Source organism: Aquarana catesbeiana, linkage group LG04, assembly GCF_042186555.1.
Source record: "Aquarana catesbeiana isolate 2022-GZ linkage group LG04, ASM4218655v1, whole genome shotgun sequence".
NCBI lineage: Eukaryota > Metazoa > Chordata > Amphibia > Anura > Ranidae > Aquarana > Aquarana catesbeiana.
The window spans coordinates 330,456,102-330,481,231 of record NC_133327.1 but is presented as its reverse complement, the minus strand read 5'-3'; the positions used below and the strand labels follow the sequence as shown (position 1 = coordinate 330,481,231).

The following is a 25,130-nucleotide window of genomic DNA, read 5'->3' as shown; positions in this document are numbered from 1 at the left end:
ACTGCCCTCTACAGCGAAGCGTAAGAACCTTTGATGTGGACTGAAGATCGGCACATGAAGGTACGCGTCCTTGATATTTATGGACGCTAAATAGTCTCCCTTTTTCAGGGATTTTACTATTGAATGAACCGACTCCATGCGGAAGGATCGAACGTTTACAAAGAAGTTGAGAGCCTTGAGGTCCAAAATGGGCCTTACTTCCCCATTTTGTTTCGGCACGGTAAATAGGTTTGAGTAAAACCCCTTGAATCTTTCCTCGTGTGGAACCTTTACAATTACCCTCTGCATCAGCAGATGGTGTAAAGCTAGGAATAGGCATCTTCTTTTCTCTGGATCCGACGGAACCCTTGAGTACAGAAACCGATTCAGGGGGATCTCCCGGAACTCTATTCTGTAACCGTATTTTACAGTGGAAATGACCCATCTGTCTTGAACCAGTTCTTCCCAGGCCTCCCCAAACAGCCGAAGCCTGCCCCCCACCCGTGAGAGCGGGGGCGCCCCTTCACAAGGTAGACTTGGAGTTGGGCTTGGGTGTCTTTTGGGTCCAGGGTTTCTTCTGACCCTGGGATCTTTTAAACCCAGACGGCAGAGGCTGTCGATACCGCTTAGGGGAAGAAGCACCAGGTCCTGGAGCATTAGGAATTTTTTAAGAGGGTTGCTTCCCCTTCTTTTTAATAGGGAGCAGGGCACTCTTTCCTCCAGGGATCTTTTGGATATATTTATCCAGATCCTCGCCAAACAAGCGCTCTCCATGAAATGGAAAAGCTGCAAGTAGCCTTTTACATGGCGTCTCAACAGACCAGTTCTTTAGCCATAAGAATCTGCGCATATGAATCGACAGTAACGCAAAACGAGACATCTGTTGGATTGAGTCTTTCAATGCGTCTACTGCAAAACATAAGGCATGAGGAATCTCCGATAACTCCTCGGCAGATTCCTCATGGCAAGATATGTTCTTCACCAACCTTTTAAAGCGATCCTTTAGGGATTGGCAAATCCCAATATCTGCAACTGCTGGCTGAACTGCTGCACCAGCCACCGAAAAGGAGGCCTTTAATAAGGACTCTAGCTTTTTATCAGCCGGATCCTTGAATACCTGGGCATTATCCACTGGACAGGTTAAACTTTTGTTTACAGAAGATATGGCAGCGTCCACCAACGATGTGCTCCATTTCTTCCTGAACCTCTCCTCCATAGGATATCAGATGGAAAACCTTTTTGGAGGTAAGTATATCCTGTCAGGGTGCTCCCAGTTCACGCAAACCACCTGCTCCAATAACGGATGCAAAGGAACGCTTGGGAAATTTGCTGAGGTCACAAAGACCCCAAAGTAGAACAGGAGAGTGCAGACTCCTGAACCGGGGGTAACTTAAACCCAATTCGTACCATCTCAATTAGAGATTGGATAAACAATGTTTGGGAATGGGAGGCTGAAATTGGCTCTTCAGAGCCAGTCCTCAGCCGAGGATCCTTCGGCCTCTCCTTCCTCTCGGTCCTTTATGACCACCTCTTCCAAATCCTCTGCCCATTCTGGTTCCAGGTCACCTGGACCCATGTGGCTATAAGAGTCCTGGTGCTCTAGTGACTCTCCACTTGGCCCAGGCTCAGGGGAGGGAGATCTATTACGCTTCCTCCCCTCCTGTGTTACAGAGGCAATCATGCCAGCTATTTTATGCCCTCAAGGCCCACTAAGGCAGATGCCAAATCATCCTTTGTAACATAAGCCGAGGCAGGTATATTGGTAGTGGCCACTATGCCTGACAAATGCAATGGCTCAGCCAGGCCAGATGCCGCAGGTCTTTCAGAAGAAACTGAGGCTGCATCAGCATGGGGTTGGTCTCCTGTTTTTAAAGGAGGTACTCTTACCCCTGTGCTTGCCTTGTTCCCTATACCTCGTTTTCTGGAAGACATTGCTTTCACACGAGGAAGAAAAGGAGTACGCCCCACAAACTATAACCAACCTTTAGCCTGTCACCACAGTGTCCAAGACCACCAGACTCACATGCCCAACTATCGCTCTGTGTTGTCCACGCACACGCCAGGAGCTCCATGCCTATAAGCACTAGCTTGAGAGTGAGCGCGCGCATCAGCGACCGGCGGCACGTCCACCACACGGCACATGCGCCGTCCAGACGCACGCGGCGCATCGGCAATGCGCACAGCAGCGGTGCATGTACACACGCCGGCGGCACGCACGCGGCGGGCGCGCGCACGCCAGTATTCAAAAATGCACGCCAAACCGACCATCTGTAATCCCAGACACAGGCTCAAAGTTACCAGCAGTTTCAAAGGGAAATAAATAAATATATATATATATCCCAAAAGGAGTACTCACCATCCCAAGCAGCAGGGCCTGTCTTACCAGGCCCAATCTTCCCCCATCACGGCGGGTAGCGCCTCTAAGGACCTTCAGGGACCGGGTCCCCCATATATTGGGGTCCACACCCCTGGACCTGTAAAGCACCCTTTCTGGTTTTACCTTGGGCAAGATTGACCAGGAATACCAACTTAACAAGGGTCCAGCGCCTATATAGGATACGTTACAAGCAATACCTCGTTCTTGAACCGAGGTTCGAGTACCATCCACTTTAGCTTTGTTAAGCCATCCGAATGGATCCGATTAGGACGTCCTCAGTGGGACATTTTTGAAGAAATTTGAAGAGCTTCAACAGCCATGACCATCACCTTCAAGACACTGGCGAAAAAACTGAGGTACTTCCAGTATAGGAGGGGTTATATGGGAGGAACCGTCTAACTTTTGGTTGCCAGTGTCCAATCACCTAAAGGTAAGCGTATAACCCACATAGTCATTATTATGGTGCTCTGTGTCCCGTGATGTACGATAAAGAAAATGAGGGTTTACAATCCCTTTTAATGTCACCTATAGTAGTCCCAGTTCCCATAAGCCAAGTACAGGAGGCTGAAGAAAGGAAGAACAAAAGAGTTCCTCTGGTTTCAGGGGGGTGCAGTTGTCCACAGGGGATGACCTTGATTGGTGTCTCGCAGGAGCATAGTCAGAGGGATGTGTAGATGGATTAGTTCAGGTGCAGGCAGACATATGGTCAGCAACAGGCAAAGGACTGGTCCAGGCAGCACGCAGAAATGTCAATAAACAGGGGGTTAGTATAGGCAGCAGGCAGAGGTAACAAACACTACACTGGTATGGCAGTGTTTTGGGACACTGTTGCAGGCATACACCGGTCTGGTGACACTGGGACAGGTGTGTTGGTGATCAAAAACACTGTAACTGGTGTGGCAGTGATTAGGGACAATATGACTGGTGCAGTGGTGATTAGGGATACTGACTGACAGCACTGGTCTAGTGACATTGCAGCCAGCCATTTTACATGATCACCGCCACAGCAGTACGATGTCACCATAGTGACATTGTGCTTGTTCTAGTGACAGTATGTTAAAAAAAATAATAATTTTTTTTCATTACATACTGTCACCAGAGTGTGTGGGGTTATATATATATATATATATATATATATATATATATATATATTTAGTTTTTTACACTGATTGGTTATACAGTGATCATCACTGTATAAGCAATCATTTTTATCTATGTTTGGCATCTATTCTTGTGTCATTGTGTACAGTTGTGATAGCTGTGATTGGCCACAGCTATCATGCTACAGCTCCGCTGTGATTGACCCTGTACCATCCATGTGATCACTGTGACCAATCAGAGATCACTGTAGTAAGCCATAAATGACAACCATTGTTTACTACTTTTCATGTGATCGCTGTGATTGATCACATGAAACCAGTGCCAATCACAGCCACCCAGTACTGCGATTAGTGATTCACTTTGTCTAGTGGCCACAGCGGTCACAGATTGCACCACTGTACGGATCCAAGGCGAAGCATGAGTGCCAGAAGTGGGAGTACGCACAGGGTGAGAGGTGCTTTAATCTTGGTTAATAGGTCTGTAGCACCACATAAGAGTTGAGATGATTTTGACAGAAAACAAGTATATGGAATATGTACCATTTTTCTGATAGTTTTCAAACCTCTCTTAATCTAGGCCTATTGGGTGCTGGATTCAGCAAGTATGGATGTGAAGAGAAACTTAGAGCTAATCCTTTACAACACCTTTTTGAGGTAAGTTGTATTTACAATAAATCATAGCTAGTCCATATACTGTACACCAGAATGCAGTTGGATGTTTAGCTACTCTGAGACATCTGTGTTTACCACCAGTTCGTGTTTTGAGGAGCAGCCAGTGTTGTCTGATGCATGTTAGATTATTGGTGATCCTGCTGGAAACTGTGTAGAAACCTACAGTGGGTAAAATAATAATTTTATGTAATTAGATTAGATTTTGTAAGTTTGCCTACTTACAAAGAAATGAAGGGTCTATCATTTTTATCATAGGTGTATTTTAAATGATGGAGACAGAGGTGGAGATTTACTAAAACTGATGCACTCAGAATCTGGTGCAGCTGTTCATGATAGCTTCTAACTTCAATGTATACAAAAGATAAGCTGCGCTAAGGTGAAAATATCAACCTGAAGATTATTAATGCATATAAGGTATACTGAAAATACCGCATAAGCGGCTTATCCAGCCACAGCAAGGCACAAAAGATATATATAAAAAAAACAAGTGTTTTTAAAGTGCAATGTGTAAATAATATACTAGATGTATACTATTGGAATGAGAGTAGCAATTACTGAACTACTGCCTGTATAAATAATGGATGAAAAAAATCATTTATATAGCCTGAAAATACCGCGTGAAGAAATATATCACAGTGATAAGTGCAAAATACAATAAAGTGCCAAGTGCCACACAATGAGTGTAAATATCAAATCCAGGATGTAGTATGTGATTATTAAAGTCCAATATATGAAAGAAATGCACATAAAGTCCATAAAAACAGTTCATAAGAAATCTAACGTGCGTGCATTAATCTTAGTGCTTAGTGCTCAGAATTCCATGCTCAAGTGCCATCCAGTGCCCCCCCCCCGGGCACAGCCGCTCACCTCAGAGCGTGCGACTCATCTGTGAGACTGAGTCTAAACACGCTTATGAGCCATCCCACGGCTCAGTGATGGAATCCAGATACACAATTTTCAGTAGCAACTCCACAGTTGGGAATAAAGGAAAAGAAAAAACTGGATAGTGTGATATCGTTTATAAAATATTTATTTAGAATAAAAGCTCCCCACATTAGGGTACTCACGTTTCCAAGGTGCGTGAGTGCACCAATCTGATAACAGTCTCCAAAGCTTGCCTGTGAACATCTAAACGATTCAGATAAGGGAGAAAGTGCTGTGTTCAGATGAGGCCAAAATTGAGCTCTTTGGCATTAACTCGACTCGCCGTTTATGGAGGAGGAAAAATGCTGACTATAACCCTAAGAACACCATCCCTACAGTCAAGCATGGAGGTGGAAACAATATGCTTTGGGGCTCTTGCTCTGCTAAAGGTCCAGGCCCACTTTGCCAGGGCCATGTATTGTAAAATCTTAGTAATGGGACTGAGCCACTCTGAAAATGGTATTGTGATATAAAATTAATCCATATGCCACAAATAATTGTGCATAAATCTAAAAATGACTCCTAAACACCAAAAATTTTGAGATATATAATTATCCATGAAACACAAATGTGTGAATTCTTGAAATGACTTCCAACACCACCATAAAATCGGGCACCTCCACCACATAAAGTTCGTGCTTACCGGAAGGCAAGCTATCATAAGCTTGCAGCTATTACCCAACCAGGGGCTTTATCCAGGGGGTTTTGGAGTAGCAGCTCAAGGATACTTGATTGGTGAGGTAAAAACACACAGCAAATGACCAAAGAGACTCTATCATTCAATAGTCATAGATGTAGACCAGGTATTACCCAAAATAGAAAGGAGCGTTGAGCGTCTTGCGTCCTGCTGCACATGCTCAGTTTGGTCTGGAGAGAACATTTCCTGTTTCAGTTGAGCTTTTCAGGTCACATGATATTGACATCACACATTTGGGTGTGTATACAGATCCTAAATGACAGCCCAGTCCCTCCCCTTCTCCTCCATGTTCAGTAACTAAAAAAGAACACAGTGGGTGGGATGTCACATCTTGATGGATGCTCCATCTCCCATAACAGCATGAGGACACAGGCTGTAGTGGATTTCAAGAGGCAGTGATTCCCATAAATGAGATAACACATACATGCTACGGCACTGTTGTTTTCTTTTACCTCTCCAAGCATCAGTTAAAGCCTGCAGACGTGCATTTGAGGGAATGGATATTTCTAAACTTTTAAGAGTACATTTATTTCTCAATTTCTAAATTCATAAATAATACAGATCGTGCCAAAAATGTGTTTCTTTTTTCATATTTGTGATCCTTCTTTCTCTTTCTGTGCTTTTCCTCTCTCTCCCCTGTCATCCTCATCCAACCTGGCACCCCACTGCCACCTTGCTAATACATAACCCCCTGTCATCCTCATCCCACCTGGCACCCCACTGCAACCTCCCTAATACACTACCCCCTGTCATCCTCCTTCCACCTGGTACCTCACTGCAACCTTGCTAACACTTGTCATCCTGTTCATCACACCAGGCACCCCACTGCCACCTTGCTAACACCCTACCTCCTGTCATCCTCATCACACCTGGCAACCTGGCACCCCACTGCAACCTTTCTAACACACCATACCCCTATCATCCTTATCTTCATCACACCTGGCACCCCACTGCAACCTTGCTAACCCCCTACCCCCTTTCATACTCAACCCCCCCCCCCCCCCCCCCATAACCCAATGGCAGCATCCAAACACCTGCATTAACAAAGCAGTTTATTCCAATGTTGAGAAAACAAGGGTCTCTTCCCCAAAAATGTGTTGTGGCGGGTAACATTGTCTGTGGACGGGGGCTTATTGATATATGGAACACTATGTTAACAATAAAGATGCCACCCCAGGTGAATGATTAAAGTGTTACTAAACCCACAACAGTAAAATCAGTCGGTATATGCAGTAAAGCATGCTTGTTATACCCCCTTAGTGTGGAACTTAAGGGGTTAATCCTGCGCATTGTGTAAAGAGGCTGTTTGATCCTGTCTTCTCTGATCCTCCCCTTCTTCCACAGACTCCAAAAAATACCCTGATATTTACAGCTTCTATGGAGTGTTCAGTTTGTTGTGTATTGCTAGAGAGTTGTGGGGGTTTTTTTGGGTTTTTTTTTTTTTTGGGAAGGTGCATGTGATCAGCACAGGGCCAATCGGCACTGTCCAGACACAGGGTCAAGGGTCTTGAAGTGTGGGAGAAATGAAAATTCCTCCTACAGTCTATCTGCACACACTGATACAAGCCACAAGATTGCTCTAATCGATTATATACAGTTGATGAAAAAGGGTATTTATCAGTTTATATTTACTAAAACTATTGCATTTCTATGTTCTGTGTACTGTGTGAGACCAGATATAGTGAATGCAGGTTCTGGGTTTAGTAACACTTTAATCCTATAGCAAATTTATGGAGGGAATACTGTTATGAAAACACTTGAAATGGGCTTTGTAGGCACTGAGATACATGTAGTTAAAAATTCAACAACTTTATTACACAAAGTTATTTTAAAAAAGAGAATAAACAAACCTTGCTAAATAATTTTTCCACAGTATAAATATTGCTTACGACATAAATCACACCACCAATTACACCAAATTGTTTGTTTGTATCCTGTATGGTCGTAAGAGCATGCAGTGATGATTAAAAATGTTCCATCAGGCTTGGTGTAGCATGATGTGGCTCAGCTCTACATGTTACGCACGTAAGCGCTTCTTCAGGAGCTTGGGCATATTGTTCTGCATGAAAAAAAACATACAATATAATCTTACAAAAAGTGATATGCATATACATATGTAAATAAACCTATGTAGGTTTACATATGTATATTACTAAATATTGAACCCTACGGATGCCATTCAAGTTCATGTGTGTAAAGGCAGGCGTCCCAATAGATTTGACAATATAGTGTGTGTGTGTGTGTGTGTGTGTGTGTGTAAAGAAGAAAAGAAAATGTGTTATATATACTGTATATACACAGCGGGTAAAATAAGTATCGAATACGTCACCAATTTTCTAGGTAAATATGTCTCTAAAGGTGCTATTGACATGAAATGTTCACCACATGTCAGTGCAATCCATACATACAAAGAAACCAAAACAAATAAGTTCAGAAATTAAGTTTCCCTGGAATGACACAGGGAAAAGGTACCGAACACTTGCAAAAGGTGCAAAAAGGCATGGAAAGCCTAGACGCCAGCTGAAATATATCAGTAATAATAAAGCAATCCTGCCCCTTGCCAGTGCAAACTAATATTAGCTGGTTCAGTCTCAACTGATGGCCTATAAAATGGTATCTCATTACCAAGGTGTTGCACAAGAAACATCTCGTGATGGGTAAAAGCAAAGGGCTCTCAAGTTCTTCGCAACCTTGTTGTAAACTGATGGCATTGGTTACAGAAGGATTTCTAAAATGTTCCAGTGGGCACGGTTGGGGCCATTTCACCGTAAACCAGCCACGACCAGGTGCTCCTTGCAATATTTCAGACAGAGAAGTGAAAAGAATTACCAGAAGCTTTGTCCAAGAGCCAAGGGCCACTTGTGGAGAGATTCAGAAAGACCTGGAATTAGCAGGTACAATTGTTTCAAAGAACACAAGTAATGCACTCAATCGCCATGGCCTGTATGCACGCTCACCACGCAAGACTCCATTGCTGAAGAAAAGCATGTTGAGGCTCGTTTAAAGTTTGCTGCATGACATTCAGACAAGCCTGTGAAATACTGGGAGAATATAGTCTGGTCAGGTGAGACCAAAATTGAATTCTTTGGATGCCATAGTATACACCATGTTTTGGAGATCAAATGTCACTACACATCACCCCAAAAACACCATACCAACGGTGAAGTTTGGAGGTGGGAACATCATGGTGTGGGGCTGTTTTTCAGCATACAGTACTGACAAACTTCACGTCATTGAAGGAAGGAAGGATGAATGGAAAAATGTACCAAGACATTCTTGATAAAAATCTGTTGCCATCTACCAGGATGATGAAGATAAAATGAGGGTGGACATGTCAGCAAGACAATGATCCCAAACACAAAGCCAAGGAAACTCTCAATTGGTTTCAAAGAAGAAGAAAATAAAGCTGCTAGCATGGCCCAGCCAATCACCTGACTTGAATCCAATAGAAAATCTATGGAAAGAATTAAAGATCAGAGTTTATAGAAGAGGCCCATGGAACCTGCAAGATTTGAAGACTTGTGTGGATGAATGGGCCAAAATCACACCTGAGCAATGCATGTGACTAGTTTCTACATACAGGAAGTGTCTTGAAGCTGCCATTACCAACAAAGGATTTTGTACGAAGTATTAAATACACTTCAGTTATGCCCCGTACACACGGTCGGACATTGATCGGACATTCCGACAACAAAATCCTAGGATTTTTTCCGACGGATGTTGGCTCAAACTTGTCTTGCATACACACGGTCACACAAAGTTGTCGGAAAATCCGATCATTCTGAACGCGGTGACGTAAAACACGTACGTTGGGACTATGAACGCAGTAGCCAATAGCTTTCATCTCTTTATTTATTCTGATTCTGAGCATGCGTGGCACTTTGTGCGTCAGATATGTGTACACACGATCGGAAATTCTAACAACGGATTTTGTTGTCGGAAAATTTTATAGCCTGCTCTCAAACTTTGTGTGTCGGAAAATCCGACGGAAAATGTGTGATGGAGCCTACACACGGTCGGAATTTCCGACAACAAGGTCCTATCACACATTTTCCGTCAGAAAATCCAACCGTGTGTATGGGGCATTAGTGTGTCCAATGCTTTTTTCCTGCATCATTCCATTTAATAATAATAATATTTCTGAAAATTTCTGAACTTTGTTTGTTTTGCTTTCTTTGTATGGATTGCATGGGTTGTTACCGACATGGTGAAAATGTTATGTTAACCGCTTGCCGACCGGCTCACGCCAATATACGTTGGCAGAAGGGCACGTACAGGCACGCACCCGCCGCGAGCTCCGTGAGTGTGTTTGCGGGTTCCGCGGATGTCTCACGGAGAGGAAGAACGGGGAAATGCTGATGTAAACAAGCATTTCCCCATTCTGCTTAGTGACACTGACACTGATCACAGCTCCGTGTAATCGGGAGCGGTGATCAGTGTCGTGTTGCACATAGCCCGCCCCCCACCTCACCACCCCCCCACAGTTAGAATCTCTCCCTAGGACACACTTAACCCCTGCAGCGGCCCCTAGTTGTTAACCCCTTCACTGCCAGTCACATTTACACAGTAATCAATGCATTTTTAATCTCACTGATCGCTGTATAAATGTGAATGGTCCCAAAATAGCGCCAAAAGTGTCCGAACTTTCCGCCATAATGTCATAGTCACGATAAAAATCGCTGATTGCCGCCATTACTAGTAAAAAAAAAAAAAAAAAAAATGAAAAAATGATTAATAAAAATGCCATGAAACTATCCCCTATTTTGTAGACGCTATAACTTTTGCGCAAACCAATCAATAAATGCTTATTGCGATTTTTACCAAAAATATGTGGAAGAATACGTATCGGCCTAAACTGAGGAAAAAAAAAATGTTTAATATATTTTTGGGGAAAATTTATTGTAGCAAAAAGTAAAAAATAATGCGTTTTTGTTTTTTTTCAAAATTGTCGCTCTTTTTTTTTTTGTTTATCTCGCAAACAATAAAAACCGCAGAGGTGATCAAATACCACCAAAAGAAAGCTCCATTTGTGGGAAAAAAAAGGACAACAATTTTGTTTGGGAGCCATGTCGCACCACCGCGCAATTGTCAGTTAAAGCGCAGTGCCGAATCACAAAAAGTGCTCTGGTCTTTTGCCAGCCAAATGGTCCAGGGCTGAAGTGGTTAATAGCACCTTTTAGAAGCATATTTACCTAGAAAAATAGTGACGTGTTCAATACTCTGAATTCTCCTCTTACCAGCCGCATGTGTATATATATATATATATATATATATATATATATATATATATATATATATATATATATATATATATATATATATATATATATATATTTATCTCAATTATACTTGAGTATAAGCCGAGTTTTTCAGCACATTTTTTTTTTTTTTTTTTTTTTTAGGCTGAAACAACCCCCCCCCAGCTTATACTCGCCCCACTGTGCCTATCTGCAGCCGTACCTTTTGATAACTAAAACAGCGGGTGTCTCCCGCTGTGTCATGCAGTCTGTTCGGCGGCCGTCCATTGTAACAAAGCCCCGCCGCCTCCTCGTCCGTGATAGACGGAACACTGATACAATGCTGGGAAACTGTATCAGTGTATGCAGGACACAACGGGAGACACCCGCTGTTTTAGTTATCAAAGTTACAGCTGCAGATGGGCACAGTGAGGCTGCAGGTGGGCATTGTTTACCCAGTAGCTGTGGCATTTCCCACCCTAGGCTTATACTCGAGTCAATACGTTTTCCCAGTTTTTTGTGGTAAAATTAGGTGCCTCGGCTTATGTTCGGGTCGGCCTATACTCCAGTATATACGGTATATATTATTTTAGCTGGCGTACATGCCTACATGTTACCTAATTCTCACAATATACAAAGATTTGATAAAGAAGATATATGGGTGTTAAAGCAGAGTTCCACCCAAAAATTGAACTTCCGCTTATCCGGTCCCCCCCGGTGTCACATTTGGCACCTTTCAGGGGGAGCAGATACCTGTCTAATATGGGTCTTTGCTCCCACCTCATTGTGTAGATCGCCTTGTCCGGCCCCTCCTCCGTCAGCCCACCCCGCTGTCTTCTGGGAGACACACAGGTCCCAGAAGACAGCAGGGACCAGCCAGAACGCGCAGCGCAACTCGCGCATGCGCAGTAGGGAAACAGGCTGTGATGCCGCAAGGCTTCACATCCTCATTCCCTTACTTAAGATGCCGGTGCCTCCACCCGGAGCCGGGACGGGTCGTCTTCGGGTGATTAAATTGCGGGTGCCCTGGACAGGTTAGTGTCCTTCTCTTAAAAGTCAACAGCTGCTGACTTTTTTTTTATTTTTTATTTATTTTATTTTTTGCAGGCGAAACTCCGCTTTAATCAGCAACAGTACTACATGCTAATTTTTCTACATGAGATTCTTTGAATTTGCTACTTTAATCACTTGCTGACCAGCCACCGTCATACTGTGGCAGGTCGGCAGAATTCCGCAAACCATCGTAGCTGTACGTCGGCTCCTTTAAGCGGAATAGCAGGTGGGCGCCCGCTGCACTGCGGGGGTATAGATGGTCATTACCGGCGGTCGCGATGACCACTGGCCACGAGCGATCACGGGCACGAGAGGCAGAACAGGGACGCGTGTGTAAACACATAAGTCCCTGTTCTGTGAGAAAAGGAGATGCAGATTGTGAGTTCCTAATAGCTAGGAACCACGATCTGTCATCTCCTATAGTCAGTTCCCTCCCCCTACAGTTAGAAAACACAGTCAGGGAACACAGTTAACCCCTTGATCGCCCCCTAGTGTTAACCCCTTCCCTGCCAGTGACATTTATATAGTAATCAGTGCATTTTTATAGCACTGATCACTGTATAATTGTCAATGGTCCCAAAAGTGTCCGATGTGTCCGTCATAATGTCGCAGTCATGATATAAATCGCAGATCACCGCCATTACTAGTAAAAAAAAAAAATAATAATAAAAATGCCATATATCTATCCCCTATTTTGTAGACGCTATAACTTTTGCGCAAACCAATCCATATACGCTTATTGTGATTTTTATTACCAAAAATATGTAGAAGAATACATATCAGCCTAAACTGAGAAAAAATTTGCTTTTTTTTTTTTTATTTTTTTTTTTTTTTAAATTGGGGATATTTATTGTAGCAAAAAGTACAAAATATTGTGGTTTGGTTTTTTTTTTTTTTTTTTTGCTTGTTTTGTTTTTCCAAAATTGTCGCTTTCTTTGTTTGCAAAAAATAAAAACCGCAGAGATGAGCAAATACCACCAAACGAAAGCTCTATTTGTGGGGAAAAAAGTACGTCAATTTTGTTTGGGTACTTCCTCGCAGGACAGCGCAATTGTCAGTTAAAGCGACGCAGTGCCTTATCACAAAAAATGGCCTGGTTATTGAGCAGCCAAATCTTCTGGGGCTGAAGTAGTTAAATATGCATTTATATTTAATGGTATGATTGGCTAATCATCCATATTTAAGATACATGCATTCATGTGGTATTAGGACAGCCAGTATTTGGTTTCAGTTGAGCCACTTCTTAGATGGCTGAAAGAACCAGTGTTTTGCATTTAAAGATCATAGAATCAAATGAGAATGAATAGTAGACAATTTTCACTAATTATGTTGTTATACTTAGGTGTACGTGAAAGTCAGTGCTACAGCAGAAAAAGATGAAGATATGAAGCGGTCTGCACAGGATTTTATGCAGAGACTTGAGAATGGACATCCGCAGGCTCTTTCCCTGTGGACACACTTCAGAGATCTGAGCATTGAGGAATATGCCAAAGTCTATAAAGTAAGCTTTACTATCACAAGTGGATTAGCAAGGCCTAAAAGTATTAGCACTTCTGGCCTCTCAACCCAAGCTTAGACAGCTGAGTTTTTAAGATATGCTTGTGGCTATGTCTGAAGCATGTAAATATTTATCTCCCACGTTGTTGTGTTTTTTTATTATTGGAAAAGGTGACAAAATTTAATTGTGCAATACTGTATACCTATATTGCACCCAAAATAAATCTTCAAGTCATTTAGATTTTGCCTGTTATATCAATAAAGATATTGTAAAATATATTTTAAAAATATTGGCAATGCAATTTATATGCTTCCTGCCTATTTTTAGCGTCTTGGTGTGCAGTTTGATGAATACTCTGGTGAGTCCTTTTACACAGAAAAGGCTCAAGATATTCTGAAGTTGCTTAAAAGCAAAGAAATTCTAAAGACAGCAGGGTGAGTTTTTCTGTTATAGTCCGTTTGACTGTCAGCAGCCAAGAAATCATATGGTTATAATCATATTTTCATTTCTGATATATTTGGGCAATACACAAATTGATCTTAAATATATATATATTTATTTATTTCATATTCTTCATCCTTCCTTATTATTTTTTTTTTATTTTTATTTAGTGATGGTAAAATCGTAGTGGATCTTTCAGAGCAAGGGGATCTTTCCACTTACTCTACCGTGATGCGTAGTGATGGGACATCTTTATATATTACAAGGTATGATCATTGATTCAGTGGATTTCAGTGTTTACAATTCAACATTTTGCAAAAAAAATTCTAAAGTATTTTTTAAGGTTACTACTAAAGTACTTTAAGGTTAATAATGCATTTCAATTAACCCATTACAAAAACTGCCATAAAACCTGGCATAAATAATGATTTTAAAAACATCATCAGTCCTGTGTTAAACATGCACTTTTTTTTGTCATCTTGCTTTTCTTTCTTCTTTTACTTAAAGGGTAACTCCACTTTCGTGGGAAAAAAAAAGTAGATAAAAAAATAATATAGCGTATACATTTGCGACACAAGTTGAATGTTATTAAAAATGACCTTTCCCTTTTCAACCTGCAGCTTTGTAATTTTTTGAAAATGCAATATGGCTACCTGGAGATGTTCTGTGCACAGAATACGTACAGAACGCCCCCCAGAAACATCACTTCCTGCTTGTGTGATTGGCTCACTAATTTTCCCAGAAGTCTGCACTAAGATCCAAGTCAGATTTAAAGAATCCCCTGCAACAAAAATTTTGTTTTTGATGAGATACTTCCAATAGGAAGTCACGTCTAAATGGATGCAGGCCCAAAATACTTTGACGAAAACTTATGTTGGAGCTATTTACCTGACAAACATTTTATTTTGTTCCCTCTAGTTCTAAGATTTTCACAGCTTTGCCGCACCGCACAGCCCTGCAGTTAAAGAAGGAGAAGCTCTTTTGGCCCTACCTCTCCTGGGGATCACAGGGGTTAACTTCATTCTGCACTCCTGAGGTCACTCAGCTGGTCTAGGCTCTGCAAAAATCATGAGATCCACCCAGAACCCTGGACCGGCAGCTGGTTAAGCCTCTTCAGCGAGCCCATGAGAGCCTGACCCAGCCACTCCCACCCCCTCTTCAGCCCAGCGCTCCAGTGAGCGCTGGAGGAGAAGAGCAAAGAGCCGGTGACTGACAGTCACTGAGAACCAAGTGATCAGTCTTTGATTGCTCATTTCTCAGTGCAAAGGTGGCGGGTATAAACTTTTTGGTAGGGTTTTGTTTGTTTTTCCACATCCCGACTTTCTCTTTTAAATAACACTTGTCCCTCCCACACCCTGTGAATGGACAGTGGAAGGAGAAGCAGTATATGAATGAGCTTCTAGCTCTCGCTTTCTCTTCTTCTGTCAGCACGCTCCTCGTGTCTTTCTTCTTGGAGGTCCGCTTCTGGACTCATGCACATGGGATGTTTTTTCAGCTTCTCCTAGAGGCCTATTAGCCCTTCATGACTGATGTGCTTGGCCATTTTTTTCACATTTTTCTTTTACAAAATACAATACTGAATTGTTACTGTCAAGTTTCAGTTCTCTGACATCCATGTGCTCCTCACTATCATCTTGTGGCAGTTGTAGGATGTAGAGAAGCAAGAAATTATCAGCTGTCAGTTGAAATTGTAATTGACCATGTGATTTATTATTGGCAGACATTTAGAAATATCACCGATAACAAAAATCATTCATCCTATTTTTTGTTTTTCATGTTTTAAACATCCTTTTTAACTTTTTTGCCTATTATTATTATTATTATTATTATTATTATTATTATAGGGATCTAGCAGCTGCAATTGATCGCATGGAGAAATATAACTTTGATGAAATGATCTATGTGGTATGCAATTACACTTCTTTATAAATGTACTAGTTTTATGTTTCAGTTTTTTATAAATGTTAAAATGCTAGTAGTAACTAAATGAGGCTAATTGAAAATAAGGAAAAAACATTTTTGGGGGTAATAAAGAAGCTAACGAATGCCGCCAGCACATCTAAGGACTGGTAAGCTGCAATATATTACAATTTTGTTTTTGGGTAAGGATCAGGGGTCTTCAAACTATGGCCCTCCAGTTGTTCAGGAACTACAATTCCCATCATGCCTAGTCATGTCTGTGAATGTCAGAGTTTTACAATGCATCATGGGATGTGTAGTTCCGCAACAGCTGGAGGGCCGTAGTTTGAGGATCCCTGGTTTAGATACTCTAAGGTGGGGGTCGGCAAGCCGTCGATTGTGATCTACTTGTTGATCATGGCCATCTAACGGCTAGATCGAGACCCGATATGCTGCCAGCTTCTGACCACGCCTGCCACCTCAAACGGCAGCTGCCTGGGAGTAGGAAGTGATTAATGGCCAGGGCTGTAGATAAAAACATGCAGCTGCTTGTTACACACCACTGACTGTTGCACTGTGCCTTATGTACATCTGACCTCTGCTAACATTCAACTGACCCTGCGCTCTGTATTACTCTACTTTACTGTATATACCTCTGAACTCTGACTCTTGTCCTCTGCCCTGGTGAAGAACACTTCCCTACATATCCCTGACCTTCTGTGCACTGCCCTACATACTGCTGACCTCTGTACATTGCCCTACATACTGCTGACCTCTGTACATTTCCCTACATACTGCAGTGCAGACCCGTGTGCACTGCACTACCCACTACTGACCTCTATACCTCTGACCTACCTACTATTGATCTGTGTACACTGCCTTACGAACTCCAGAATCAGACTTGTGGGAGTGAACAATTACTCTGCCAACATGGAAAAATTGTGAATGAAAGTGAATGCCAAGTTTATCACTGAAACGAACTTCAGTAGGCTTAAGTTTTTTAATTTTTACAGAAACATTTTGTTTTATTATAGGTTTTCTTCAGATCATCCTTTTTAACAGGGCCTTGCTAGTTATATTCTTTGAAAAAAAAAATGTTGCAGCACCACGGTGATCACTTCCATGTTGCATGGGTAGATTTCTACCTCTCAGGTTGCCTTCTTCTGCCCTAAGAAACAGGCTTTGATGACTGTTTTTGCATAGACAAAGTTTGAACTAGCCAAAAATTCCTATAAACATTTTGTATTTCTTTTTTTGTCTCTTTTTTAAGACAGATAAAAGTCAAGAAACACATTTTGAACATTTGTTTAAAATTTTGGAGATTCTTGGGAAAGAACATGTAAGCAAGTAAGCAATACATTTTCTAGTTGCTTCTTTCCATATGCTTATGTATTGTTCCCATTGCTACCTATAGCTTGCACAGATACCCATGTATTACCACTAATATACTGCCTAAGGATAGATTTACTCCTGATGTGGTGGAACTGCATTGGATGGCTATTCCAGTGCAGTCCCACTGTATGACAAACTGCAAAGCAGTGTGCGTGTGCCATGCAGCAGCTGGTGTGTATGAACCCCTAGGGCTTGTGTATACTTTCTTCAAAACGTTGCATTGGACATGCTTTTTTTTAAAGCACTCTGAATGACAATCAAAGCACCTGTCACTAAATAAAATGGTCACCTTACAGTCCTGTTCACACGTGTTTGCTTTTACTTCAAAAACTATACCCCATGTCACTTTTTTGTTTCCTCAAAACATCTCCAAATCCTCCATAGAAGTCTATAACAAAGCTCTCTTTACAGTACCTGAAGGATTTGAAAGCCCTTTATTTGTATTTTAGCTTTGCTTTGTTTTGGAGGTATAGCAGGTATGAGATATCCCAGGACGCATTGAGAAACCAACAAGCGATTCAGAAGGACGTTATCAGCAGGCACTTCAAGTTCATGTGTATATATTCTGGAAGTGTCTGGTGCAGACGTCACTTCTGGTGTGCAGCGTGGAGCAGCAGGAAGGTGAGCGGGGTCTGGATTGAAGTGAGCAACTAGCAGATGGCACATGTGGTGTGCAACATGGAAACACTATAGCCGAAGGGAACCAGGACTGGAGAGTGAAGACTGAGTGGCAGAGGATCGGCAGAGCTGGGGAACCAGAGCAGGAGAAGCTAGCAGATATCACACATGATGTGCAGCATGAAAGCAACATAGCAGGAGGCGAGTGAGGAGAATCAGAAAACCAGATGATCAGCAGAGCTGGAGGTTACTACTGAGTGGGGGATCAGCAAACGGGGGGTTACTACTGATCAGGGGATCAGCAGAGCTGGGGATTACTACTGAGTGGGGGAACAGCAAAGCTGGGGTACTACTGAGTGGGTCATCAGCAGAGCTTGGGTTACTACTGAACAGGGGATCTTCTGAATGAGGGTACTAAAAAATTGGATCTGCTGAACAAGGTTACTAATAAGCTGTGGATCTGCTGAATGGGGATACTAATGAGCTGGGTTTCTGCAGAACATCGGTATTAATAAGCTACGGTTCTACTGGGCCCCTTTAAAACTAATATAAAATCAACACACACATACAGTGCGGCAAAAAAGTATTTAGTCAGCCACCAATTGTGCAAGTTCTCCCATTTAAAAAGATGAGAGAGGCCTGTAATTGTCATCATAGGTATACCTCAACTATGAGAGACAAAATGTGGAAACAAATCCAGACAATCACATTGTCTGTTTTTTTAAATAATTTATTTGCAAATTATGGTGGAAAATAAGTATTTGGTCAATATCAAAAGTTCATTTCAATACTTTGTTATATATATCCTTTGTTGGCAATGACAGAGGTCAAACGTTTTCTGTAACTCTTCACAAGGTTGTCACACACTGTTGCTGGTATGTTGGTCCATTCCTCCATGCAGATCTCCTCTAGAGCAGTGATGTTTTGGTGCTGTCGCTGGGCAACATGGACTTTCAACTCCCTCCAAAGGTTTTCTATGGGGTTGAGATCTGGAGACTGGCTAGGCCACTCCAGGACCTTGAAATGCTTCATACGAAGCCACTCCTTCGTTGCCCAGGCGGTGTGTTTGGGATCATTGTCATGCTGAAAGACCCAGCCACGTTTCATCTTCAATGCCCTTGCTGATGGGAGGAGGTTTGCACTCAAAATCTCACGATACATGGCCCCATTCATTCTTTCATGTACACGGATCCGTCCTCCTGTTCCCTTTGCAGAGAAACAGCCCCAAAGCATGATGTTGCCACCCCCATGCTGCACAGTAGGTATGGTGTTCTTTGGTTGCAACTCAGCATTCTCTCTTCTCCAAACACGTCGAGTTGTGTTTCTACCAAGCAGTTCTACTTTGTTATCATCTGACCATATGACATTCTCCCAATCCTCTTCTGGATCATCCAAATGCTCTCTAGCAAACCTCAGATGGGCCCAAACATGTACTGGCTTAAGCAGGGGGACACGTCTGGCACTGCAGGATCTGAGTCCCTGGCGGTGTAGTGTGTTACTGATGGTAGCCTTTGATACGTTGGTCCCAGCTCTCTGCAGGTCATTCGCTAGGTCCCCCCGTGTGGTTCTGGGATTTTTGATCACCGTTCTTGTGATCATTTTGACCCCAGGGGGTGAGATCTTGCGTAGAGCCCCAGATCAAGGGAGATTATCAGTGGTCAGGACGCCTCCTCCTTATTCGCACGCTGTTCACAGTATGAGGATGCGCTTCATGCTAACACCTCCTAATGAGGTGTGGAGCGCATGACGCTGTGACCCGTGGGCTCCATTCTCTTTGTTTGGAAGCGAGGTTTGGGACGCACGCGGCCGGCGTTACTGTGTTGGCATTCGGAGGTCACCTTGTGGACGCTGTGACCCGTGCGCTCCAGCTTGGGACGCACGCGGCCGGCGCCATCTTGCGGATACCCGGAAGTCGCCCTGATTGAGCGGCGGAACCGATTGGAGCCACGGTTCAGCATGGGGGCCCCTCCGTATATATAATGGCAATGTTTGGGGTGGTGCAGCACCCCAGATGATGTCCTCTAGGACGAAACGCGTCGGGACTACTGCTGACACCACCAACATTGCCATTTACAAGCGCTGTTTTTTCATCTTAAATGTGAGTGTTTTTACCCTCAATAAAACGAATTTTAATCGTCTATACAGTATTACGCTATGTATCTTTATATTTTTCCTATATACACTTTGGATGCCTGAGTGGATCTATCCCCTATACTATATAATACTTGCTAGCATCTGGGTCGACTGGATTAACGCTTTTGCGGTACAGATACCATCGTGGATCCCCACAGTTACAAGCTAGATTGACCCAGTGGGTGTACACCCATCTGTGTCCAATCTTTCCGGTAAGCCCCCAACTTATGAGGTGGTGGATCTTCTATCAACACACAAACAAGTTTCCTTCACATTTTTTGGTGCTACATATACTTTTTAAGGACTTTCTTATCTTTTTTGAAGATTGTATGATAAGTGTATCACTTGCACTTTTCTTTACACCATGAATATATTATGTACTGGTTTCTAAGGATTATCATGTCTAAGTATTATATACACTGTGCATGAGTATCAATCATATTTGTTAGCGCTACACTTTTCTTTATTTCATTCACTAGGTCCCCCCGTGTGGTTCTGGGATTTTTGATCACCGTTCTTGTGATCATTTTGACCCCACGGGGTGAGATCTTGCGTAGAGCCCCAGATCAAGGGAGATTATCAGTGGTCTTGTATGTCTTCCATTTTCTAATTATTGCTCCCACAGTTGATTTCTTCACACCAAGCTGCTTGTCTATTGCAGATTCAGTCTTCCCAGCCTGGTGCAGGTCTACAATTTTGTTTCTGGTGTCCGACAGCTCTTTGGTCTTCACCATAGTGAAGTTTGGAGTGTGACTGTTTGAGGTTGTGGACAGGTGTCTTTTATACTGATAACAAGTTCAAACAGGTGCCATTAATACAGGTAATAAGTGGAGGACAGAGGAGCCTCTTAAAGAAGAAGATACAGGTCTATGAGAGCCAGAAATCTTGCTCGTTTTTAGGTGACCAAATACTTATTTTCCATAACCATACTTTGCACCATAATTTGCAAATAAATTCTTTCCAAAACCAGACAATGTGATTGTCTGGATTTGTTTCCACATTTTGTCTCTCATAGTTGAGGTATACCTATGATGACAATTACAGGCTGCTCTCATCTTTTTAAGTGGGAGAACTTGCACAATTGGTGGCTGACTAAATACATTTTTGCCCCACTGTACAGCATTTGGCAAGCATCACAGAAGCATCAAAAATACATCATAAAAGCGCGTTGAAGCGGTAGGTGCTTTAATGTGTGTGTGTGTAAGTGTAAATGAGTCCTAAAGGTTGCAACAGCTGCATCCATAGCTTTAACTGTGATTTGTGTTGTGTTTTGTACTGATATTTTTCATGTGCAGTGATATACAAATTCCTTAAGTGTGTCTATTTCAAAAAGACTTTACTAGAGCTTATTTTTTAGACATTAGGTAAGTATCATGTTTTACCCAAGAATCTGATTGTCATATAAAGAAACACCTGAGTAGTTATAAGCTAGCCATAGATGTCTTTACCGATTTCCTGATGATTCGGATGGAATTTGAGCTATGAGTAGCTCTGTCAGCACTACCCTGCTCAACAAAAGTTAAAAATTAACTGAGCTGGGGGTCTATATCAGCTGAACAATGGGGGAGATTTATTAAAACTGGTGCACTCGAAATCTGGTGCAGCTGTGCATAGTAGCTTCTAACTTCAGCTTGCTCAATTAGATTTGACAATAAAACCTGGAAGCTGATTGGTTTCTGTGCAGAACTGGGCCAGATTTTGCACTCTGCAGTTTTTTTATTAAATAACCCCAGTGTGACTGCATTCTGGAAGTTGTGGTGTTTAGAGACAAGATAACCAGCAGTGGAGATTCCTCCATCCATACTGTTTAGCATGGATGGGGAAATCAATAGATTTTTTTTTCTTGTTCAGCTCATGGTAATTTATCTACATAGGTGCATTAGAGGAACATTTGAAGATAATGCATATCGTCAAATGGTTACCTTGTCAAAATGTAATGATGCTTCTGAACTATTCTGTTTTGCACCTGGTAACATTGATTTTTTCCTAATTTTCTTAGTTGTCAGCATGTTAAATTTGGACGTGTACAGGGAATGCAGACAAGAAGAGGAGATGTTATCTTTCTGGAAGATGTTTTGGATGAAGCCCGTTCTAGAATGCTACAAAATATGGCAAATAGTGAGAGTATGTCTTATTTTGTAGTGTTTTTTTTTCTTTTGCTAGTTGACAGGAGAGTGCCTAATGAAAAATGTTAGTACGCATATGTTGTGATAAAAGCAACATTTTTTTTCTAACTGAACTGGAAGTGATATTACCATATCTGAAGTGGCTTCTACCACATAGTCAGAACCACCCATGTGTCTGCACTCAGCATCCACTTGCTGTGGGTTGTCCTAGAATTCCCCTGAATCCTGGACTTGCTCTGGTATCCTGATGTATATCCATCCTATTGAAAAATAATATATCCCAGCCTCCTCAGCCAATCAATTGATCATAGAAGCTGAAAGGCCAATAGAGAAGTGTTGCAGGGTCTATGGCTAGTGCCTTTGAATTAAAATGACCAACAATATAATTGTCATAAGATTGTAACTGTTTATCAATAATACAGTTGTGCTCAAAAATTTGCATACCCTGGCAGAAATTGTGACATTTTGGCATTTATATTGAAAATATGACTGATCATGCCAAAAAAAACGTCTTTTACTTACGAATAGTGATTTACATGAAGCCATTTATTATCACATAGTTTTTGGGCTCCTTTTAAAATCATAATAATCACCCAAATTGCCCTGATCAAAAGTTTACATACCCTGGAATGTTTGGTATTGGTACAGACACAGAAGGTGGCGCACACAGGTTAAAATGGCTATTAATGGTTAATTTTCCACATCTGTGGCTTTATTGGTACATTGGTACATTCAATTAAATACACATTAAGAACATTATCACAGTAAATGTCAGGAAGGGTGACAATAATTTCAGTATGAGTGAAGAGAAAGGCATCTCATATAGAAAGGAGATTGTAATTAGAAATAACAGGGGGTTTACAGTGTAGGGTAATACAGCAGGAAACATATTGTGAATGGCACAGCAAACAATCATCATCCTTATAATTCCCACTCCACTGAGGGTATCATTGGGGGACCCAGCTGCCTATATACAAAAAACAAGTATGGAGGCGGGGCATCATCATAGAGTCTACCACCCATCCCAAATTTTACCATATTTTGAAGGGCAACCTCTATGCCAATAAATATGTTTTTTTGTATTTTAAACCGTTGTTTACTTCCATTAGCCACATACATTTGTGGCTTTTTAAAGCAGAGTTCCACCCATATAAAAGTCAGCAGCTACAAAAAGTGTAGCTGCTGACTTTTAATAATCGGACACTCACCTGTCCCACGGTTCAGTGATGCAGGCGAATGAAGCCCCGCTCCTCTCTGCCTCTCCTCAGTGCCGGCATTGTGACTGTGGGCGCCTGGCTGTGGCTTCATATCCAGGCACGCACTGCCCACTGTGATTGGCCTGGCAATCTTCTGGGACCTGTGACGCGTCCCAGAAGATTGCACAGAGGAATGGGGAAGAGGTGAACTTCCTTCCGGCTCCGCAGAGCCAGAGGAGGAAGTGGGAGTTGGATTCCCCTAAATAGAGGGTATCTGCTCCCCCCCCCCCCCCCCCCTCCACAAAAAAAGCCAAATGTGGCATGTCAGGGGGTCACCTTCACTTAAAGCGGAAGTTCCACTTTTGGGTGGAACTCCTCTTTAAATCGCAATTAGTGTCTGTGTATTAATAGTCAATGAGTTTGTTAGCTCTCACATGGCTGCACTAAGCAGGCTCGATACTAAGCCATGGGGAGCAGAAAAGAACAGTCAAAAGACCTGTGTAACAAGGTAATGACACTTTACAAAGATGGAAAAGGATATAAAAATATATCCAAAGCCTTGAATATGCCAGTTAGTACTGTTCAATCATTTAATAAGAAGTGGAAAATTTGGAAATCTCTTGATACCAAGCCAAGGTCAGGTAGATCAAGAAAGATTTCAGCCACGACTGCCACAGGAATTGTTCAGGATACAATGAAAAACCCACAGGTAACCTCAGGAAAAATACAGGCTGCTCTGGAAAAAGATGGTGTGGTTGTTTTTAAGAAGCACAATACGATGATACTTGAACAAAAAAGAGCTGCATGGTCAAGTCGCCAGAAAGAAGCCTTTACTGCACAAGTTCCACAAAAAAAAGCCTGGTTACAATATGCCCAACAACACCTTGACATGCCTCATTGGGTTTTTTGTGGCATTGGCGCAGTAAAGGCTTCCTTCTGTTAGCTCAACCATGCAGCTCTTTTTTGTTCAAATATCGTTGAATTGTGCTCTTTAAAAACAACCACACTGTCTTTTTGGAGAACAGCCTGTATTTCTCTTGAGGTTACCTGTGGGTTTTTCTTTGTATCCTGAGCAATTCTTCCCCCAGTTGTGGCTGCAATCTTTCTTGGTCTACCCAACCTTGGCTTGGTATCAAAAGAGCCCCGAATTTTCCACTTCTTAATAAGGGATTAAACAGTACTGACTGCTATATTCAAGGCTTTGGGTATCTTTTTATGTTCTTTTCCATCCTTATAACGTTCCATTACTTTGTTATGCAGGTCTTTTGACTGTTCTTTTCTACCTCCTCATGGCTCAGTGTCTAGCCTGCTTAGGGCATCCAAGTGAGAGCTAATAAACTCATTGACCATTTATACACAGACACTAATTGTGATTTTAAAAAGCCACAAATGTGAGAAATTAACCTTTTTAATTGCCATTTTAACCTGCGTGTGCCACCTTCTGTGTCTGTACCAAGGCCAAACATTCCAGGGTATGTAAATTTTTATCAGGGCCATTTGGGTGATTTTCTGTTATGATTTAAAAAGGATCCAAAAACCTGTGATAATAAATGGCTAAATGTGATCACTATCCTTAACTAAAAGACAGTTTTTTGGCTTGATCAGTCATATTTTCAATATTAATGCCAAAATTTCTCAATTTCTGCCAGGGTATGCAAACATTTGAGCACAACTGTAATGAACTATACACCAAGGCTTGTGAAAAGAGACCCTGTCATCAGATTTAAAAAAAAAAATGCAGGTTAAAACGCATACAAATATTTTTTACTTGCATTGTTTTTCCTTTTC

General features: G+C 42.0%; 1 protein-coding gene across 3 annotated transcripts in view; it reads left to right on the top strand.

Annotated features, from left to right (window-relative positions):
• RARS2 (arginyl-tRNA synthetase 2, mitochondrial) overlaps positions 1-25,130 on the top strand; it is a 109,629-nt gene that overhangs the window by 36,694 nt on the left and 47,805 nt on the right. The window contains exons 8-14 of one of the 3 annotated variants that reach the window (XM_073626916.1): positions 4,034-4,110; positions 13,382-13,540; positions 13,865-13,971; positions 14,149-14,244; positions 15,823-15,883; positions 17,152-17,216; positions 22,020-22,144. In XM_073626916.1, coding sequence (XP_073483017.1) covers positions 4,034-4,110; positions 13,382-13,540; positions 13,865-13,971; positions 14,149-14,244; positions 15,823-15,883; positions 17,152-17,216; positions 22,020-22,144 — 690 coding nt within the window. Of the gene's footprint in view, positions 1-4,033; positions 4,111-13,381; positions 13,541-13,864; positions 13,972-14,148; positions 14,245-15,822; positions 15,884-17,147; positions 17,225-22,019; positions 22,145-25,130 lie in introns of all 3 variants that reach the window. The other 2 variants (XM_073626915.1, XM_073626913.1) reach the window with 2 other exon arrangements.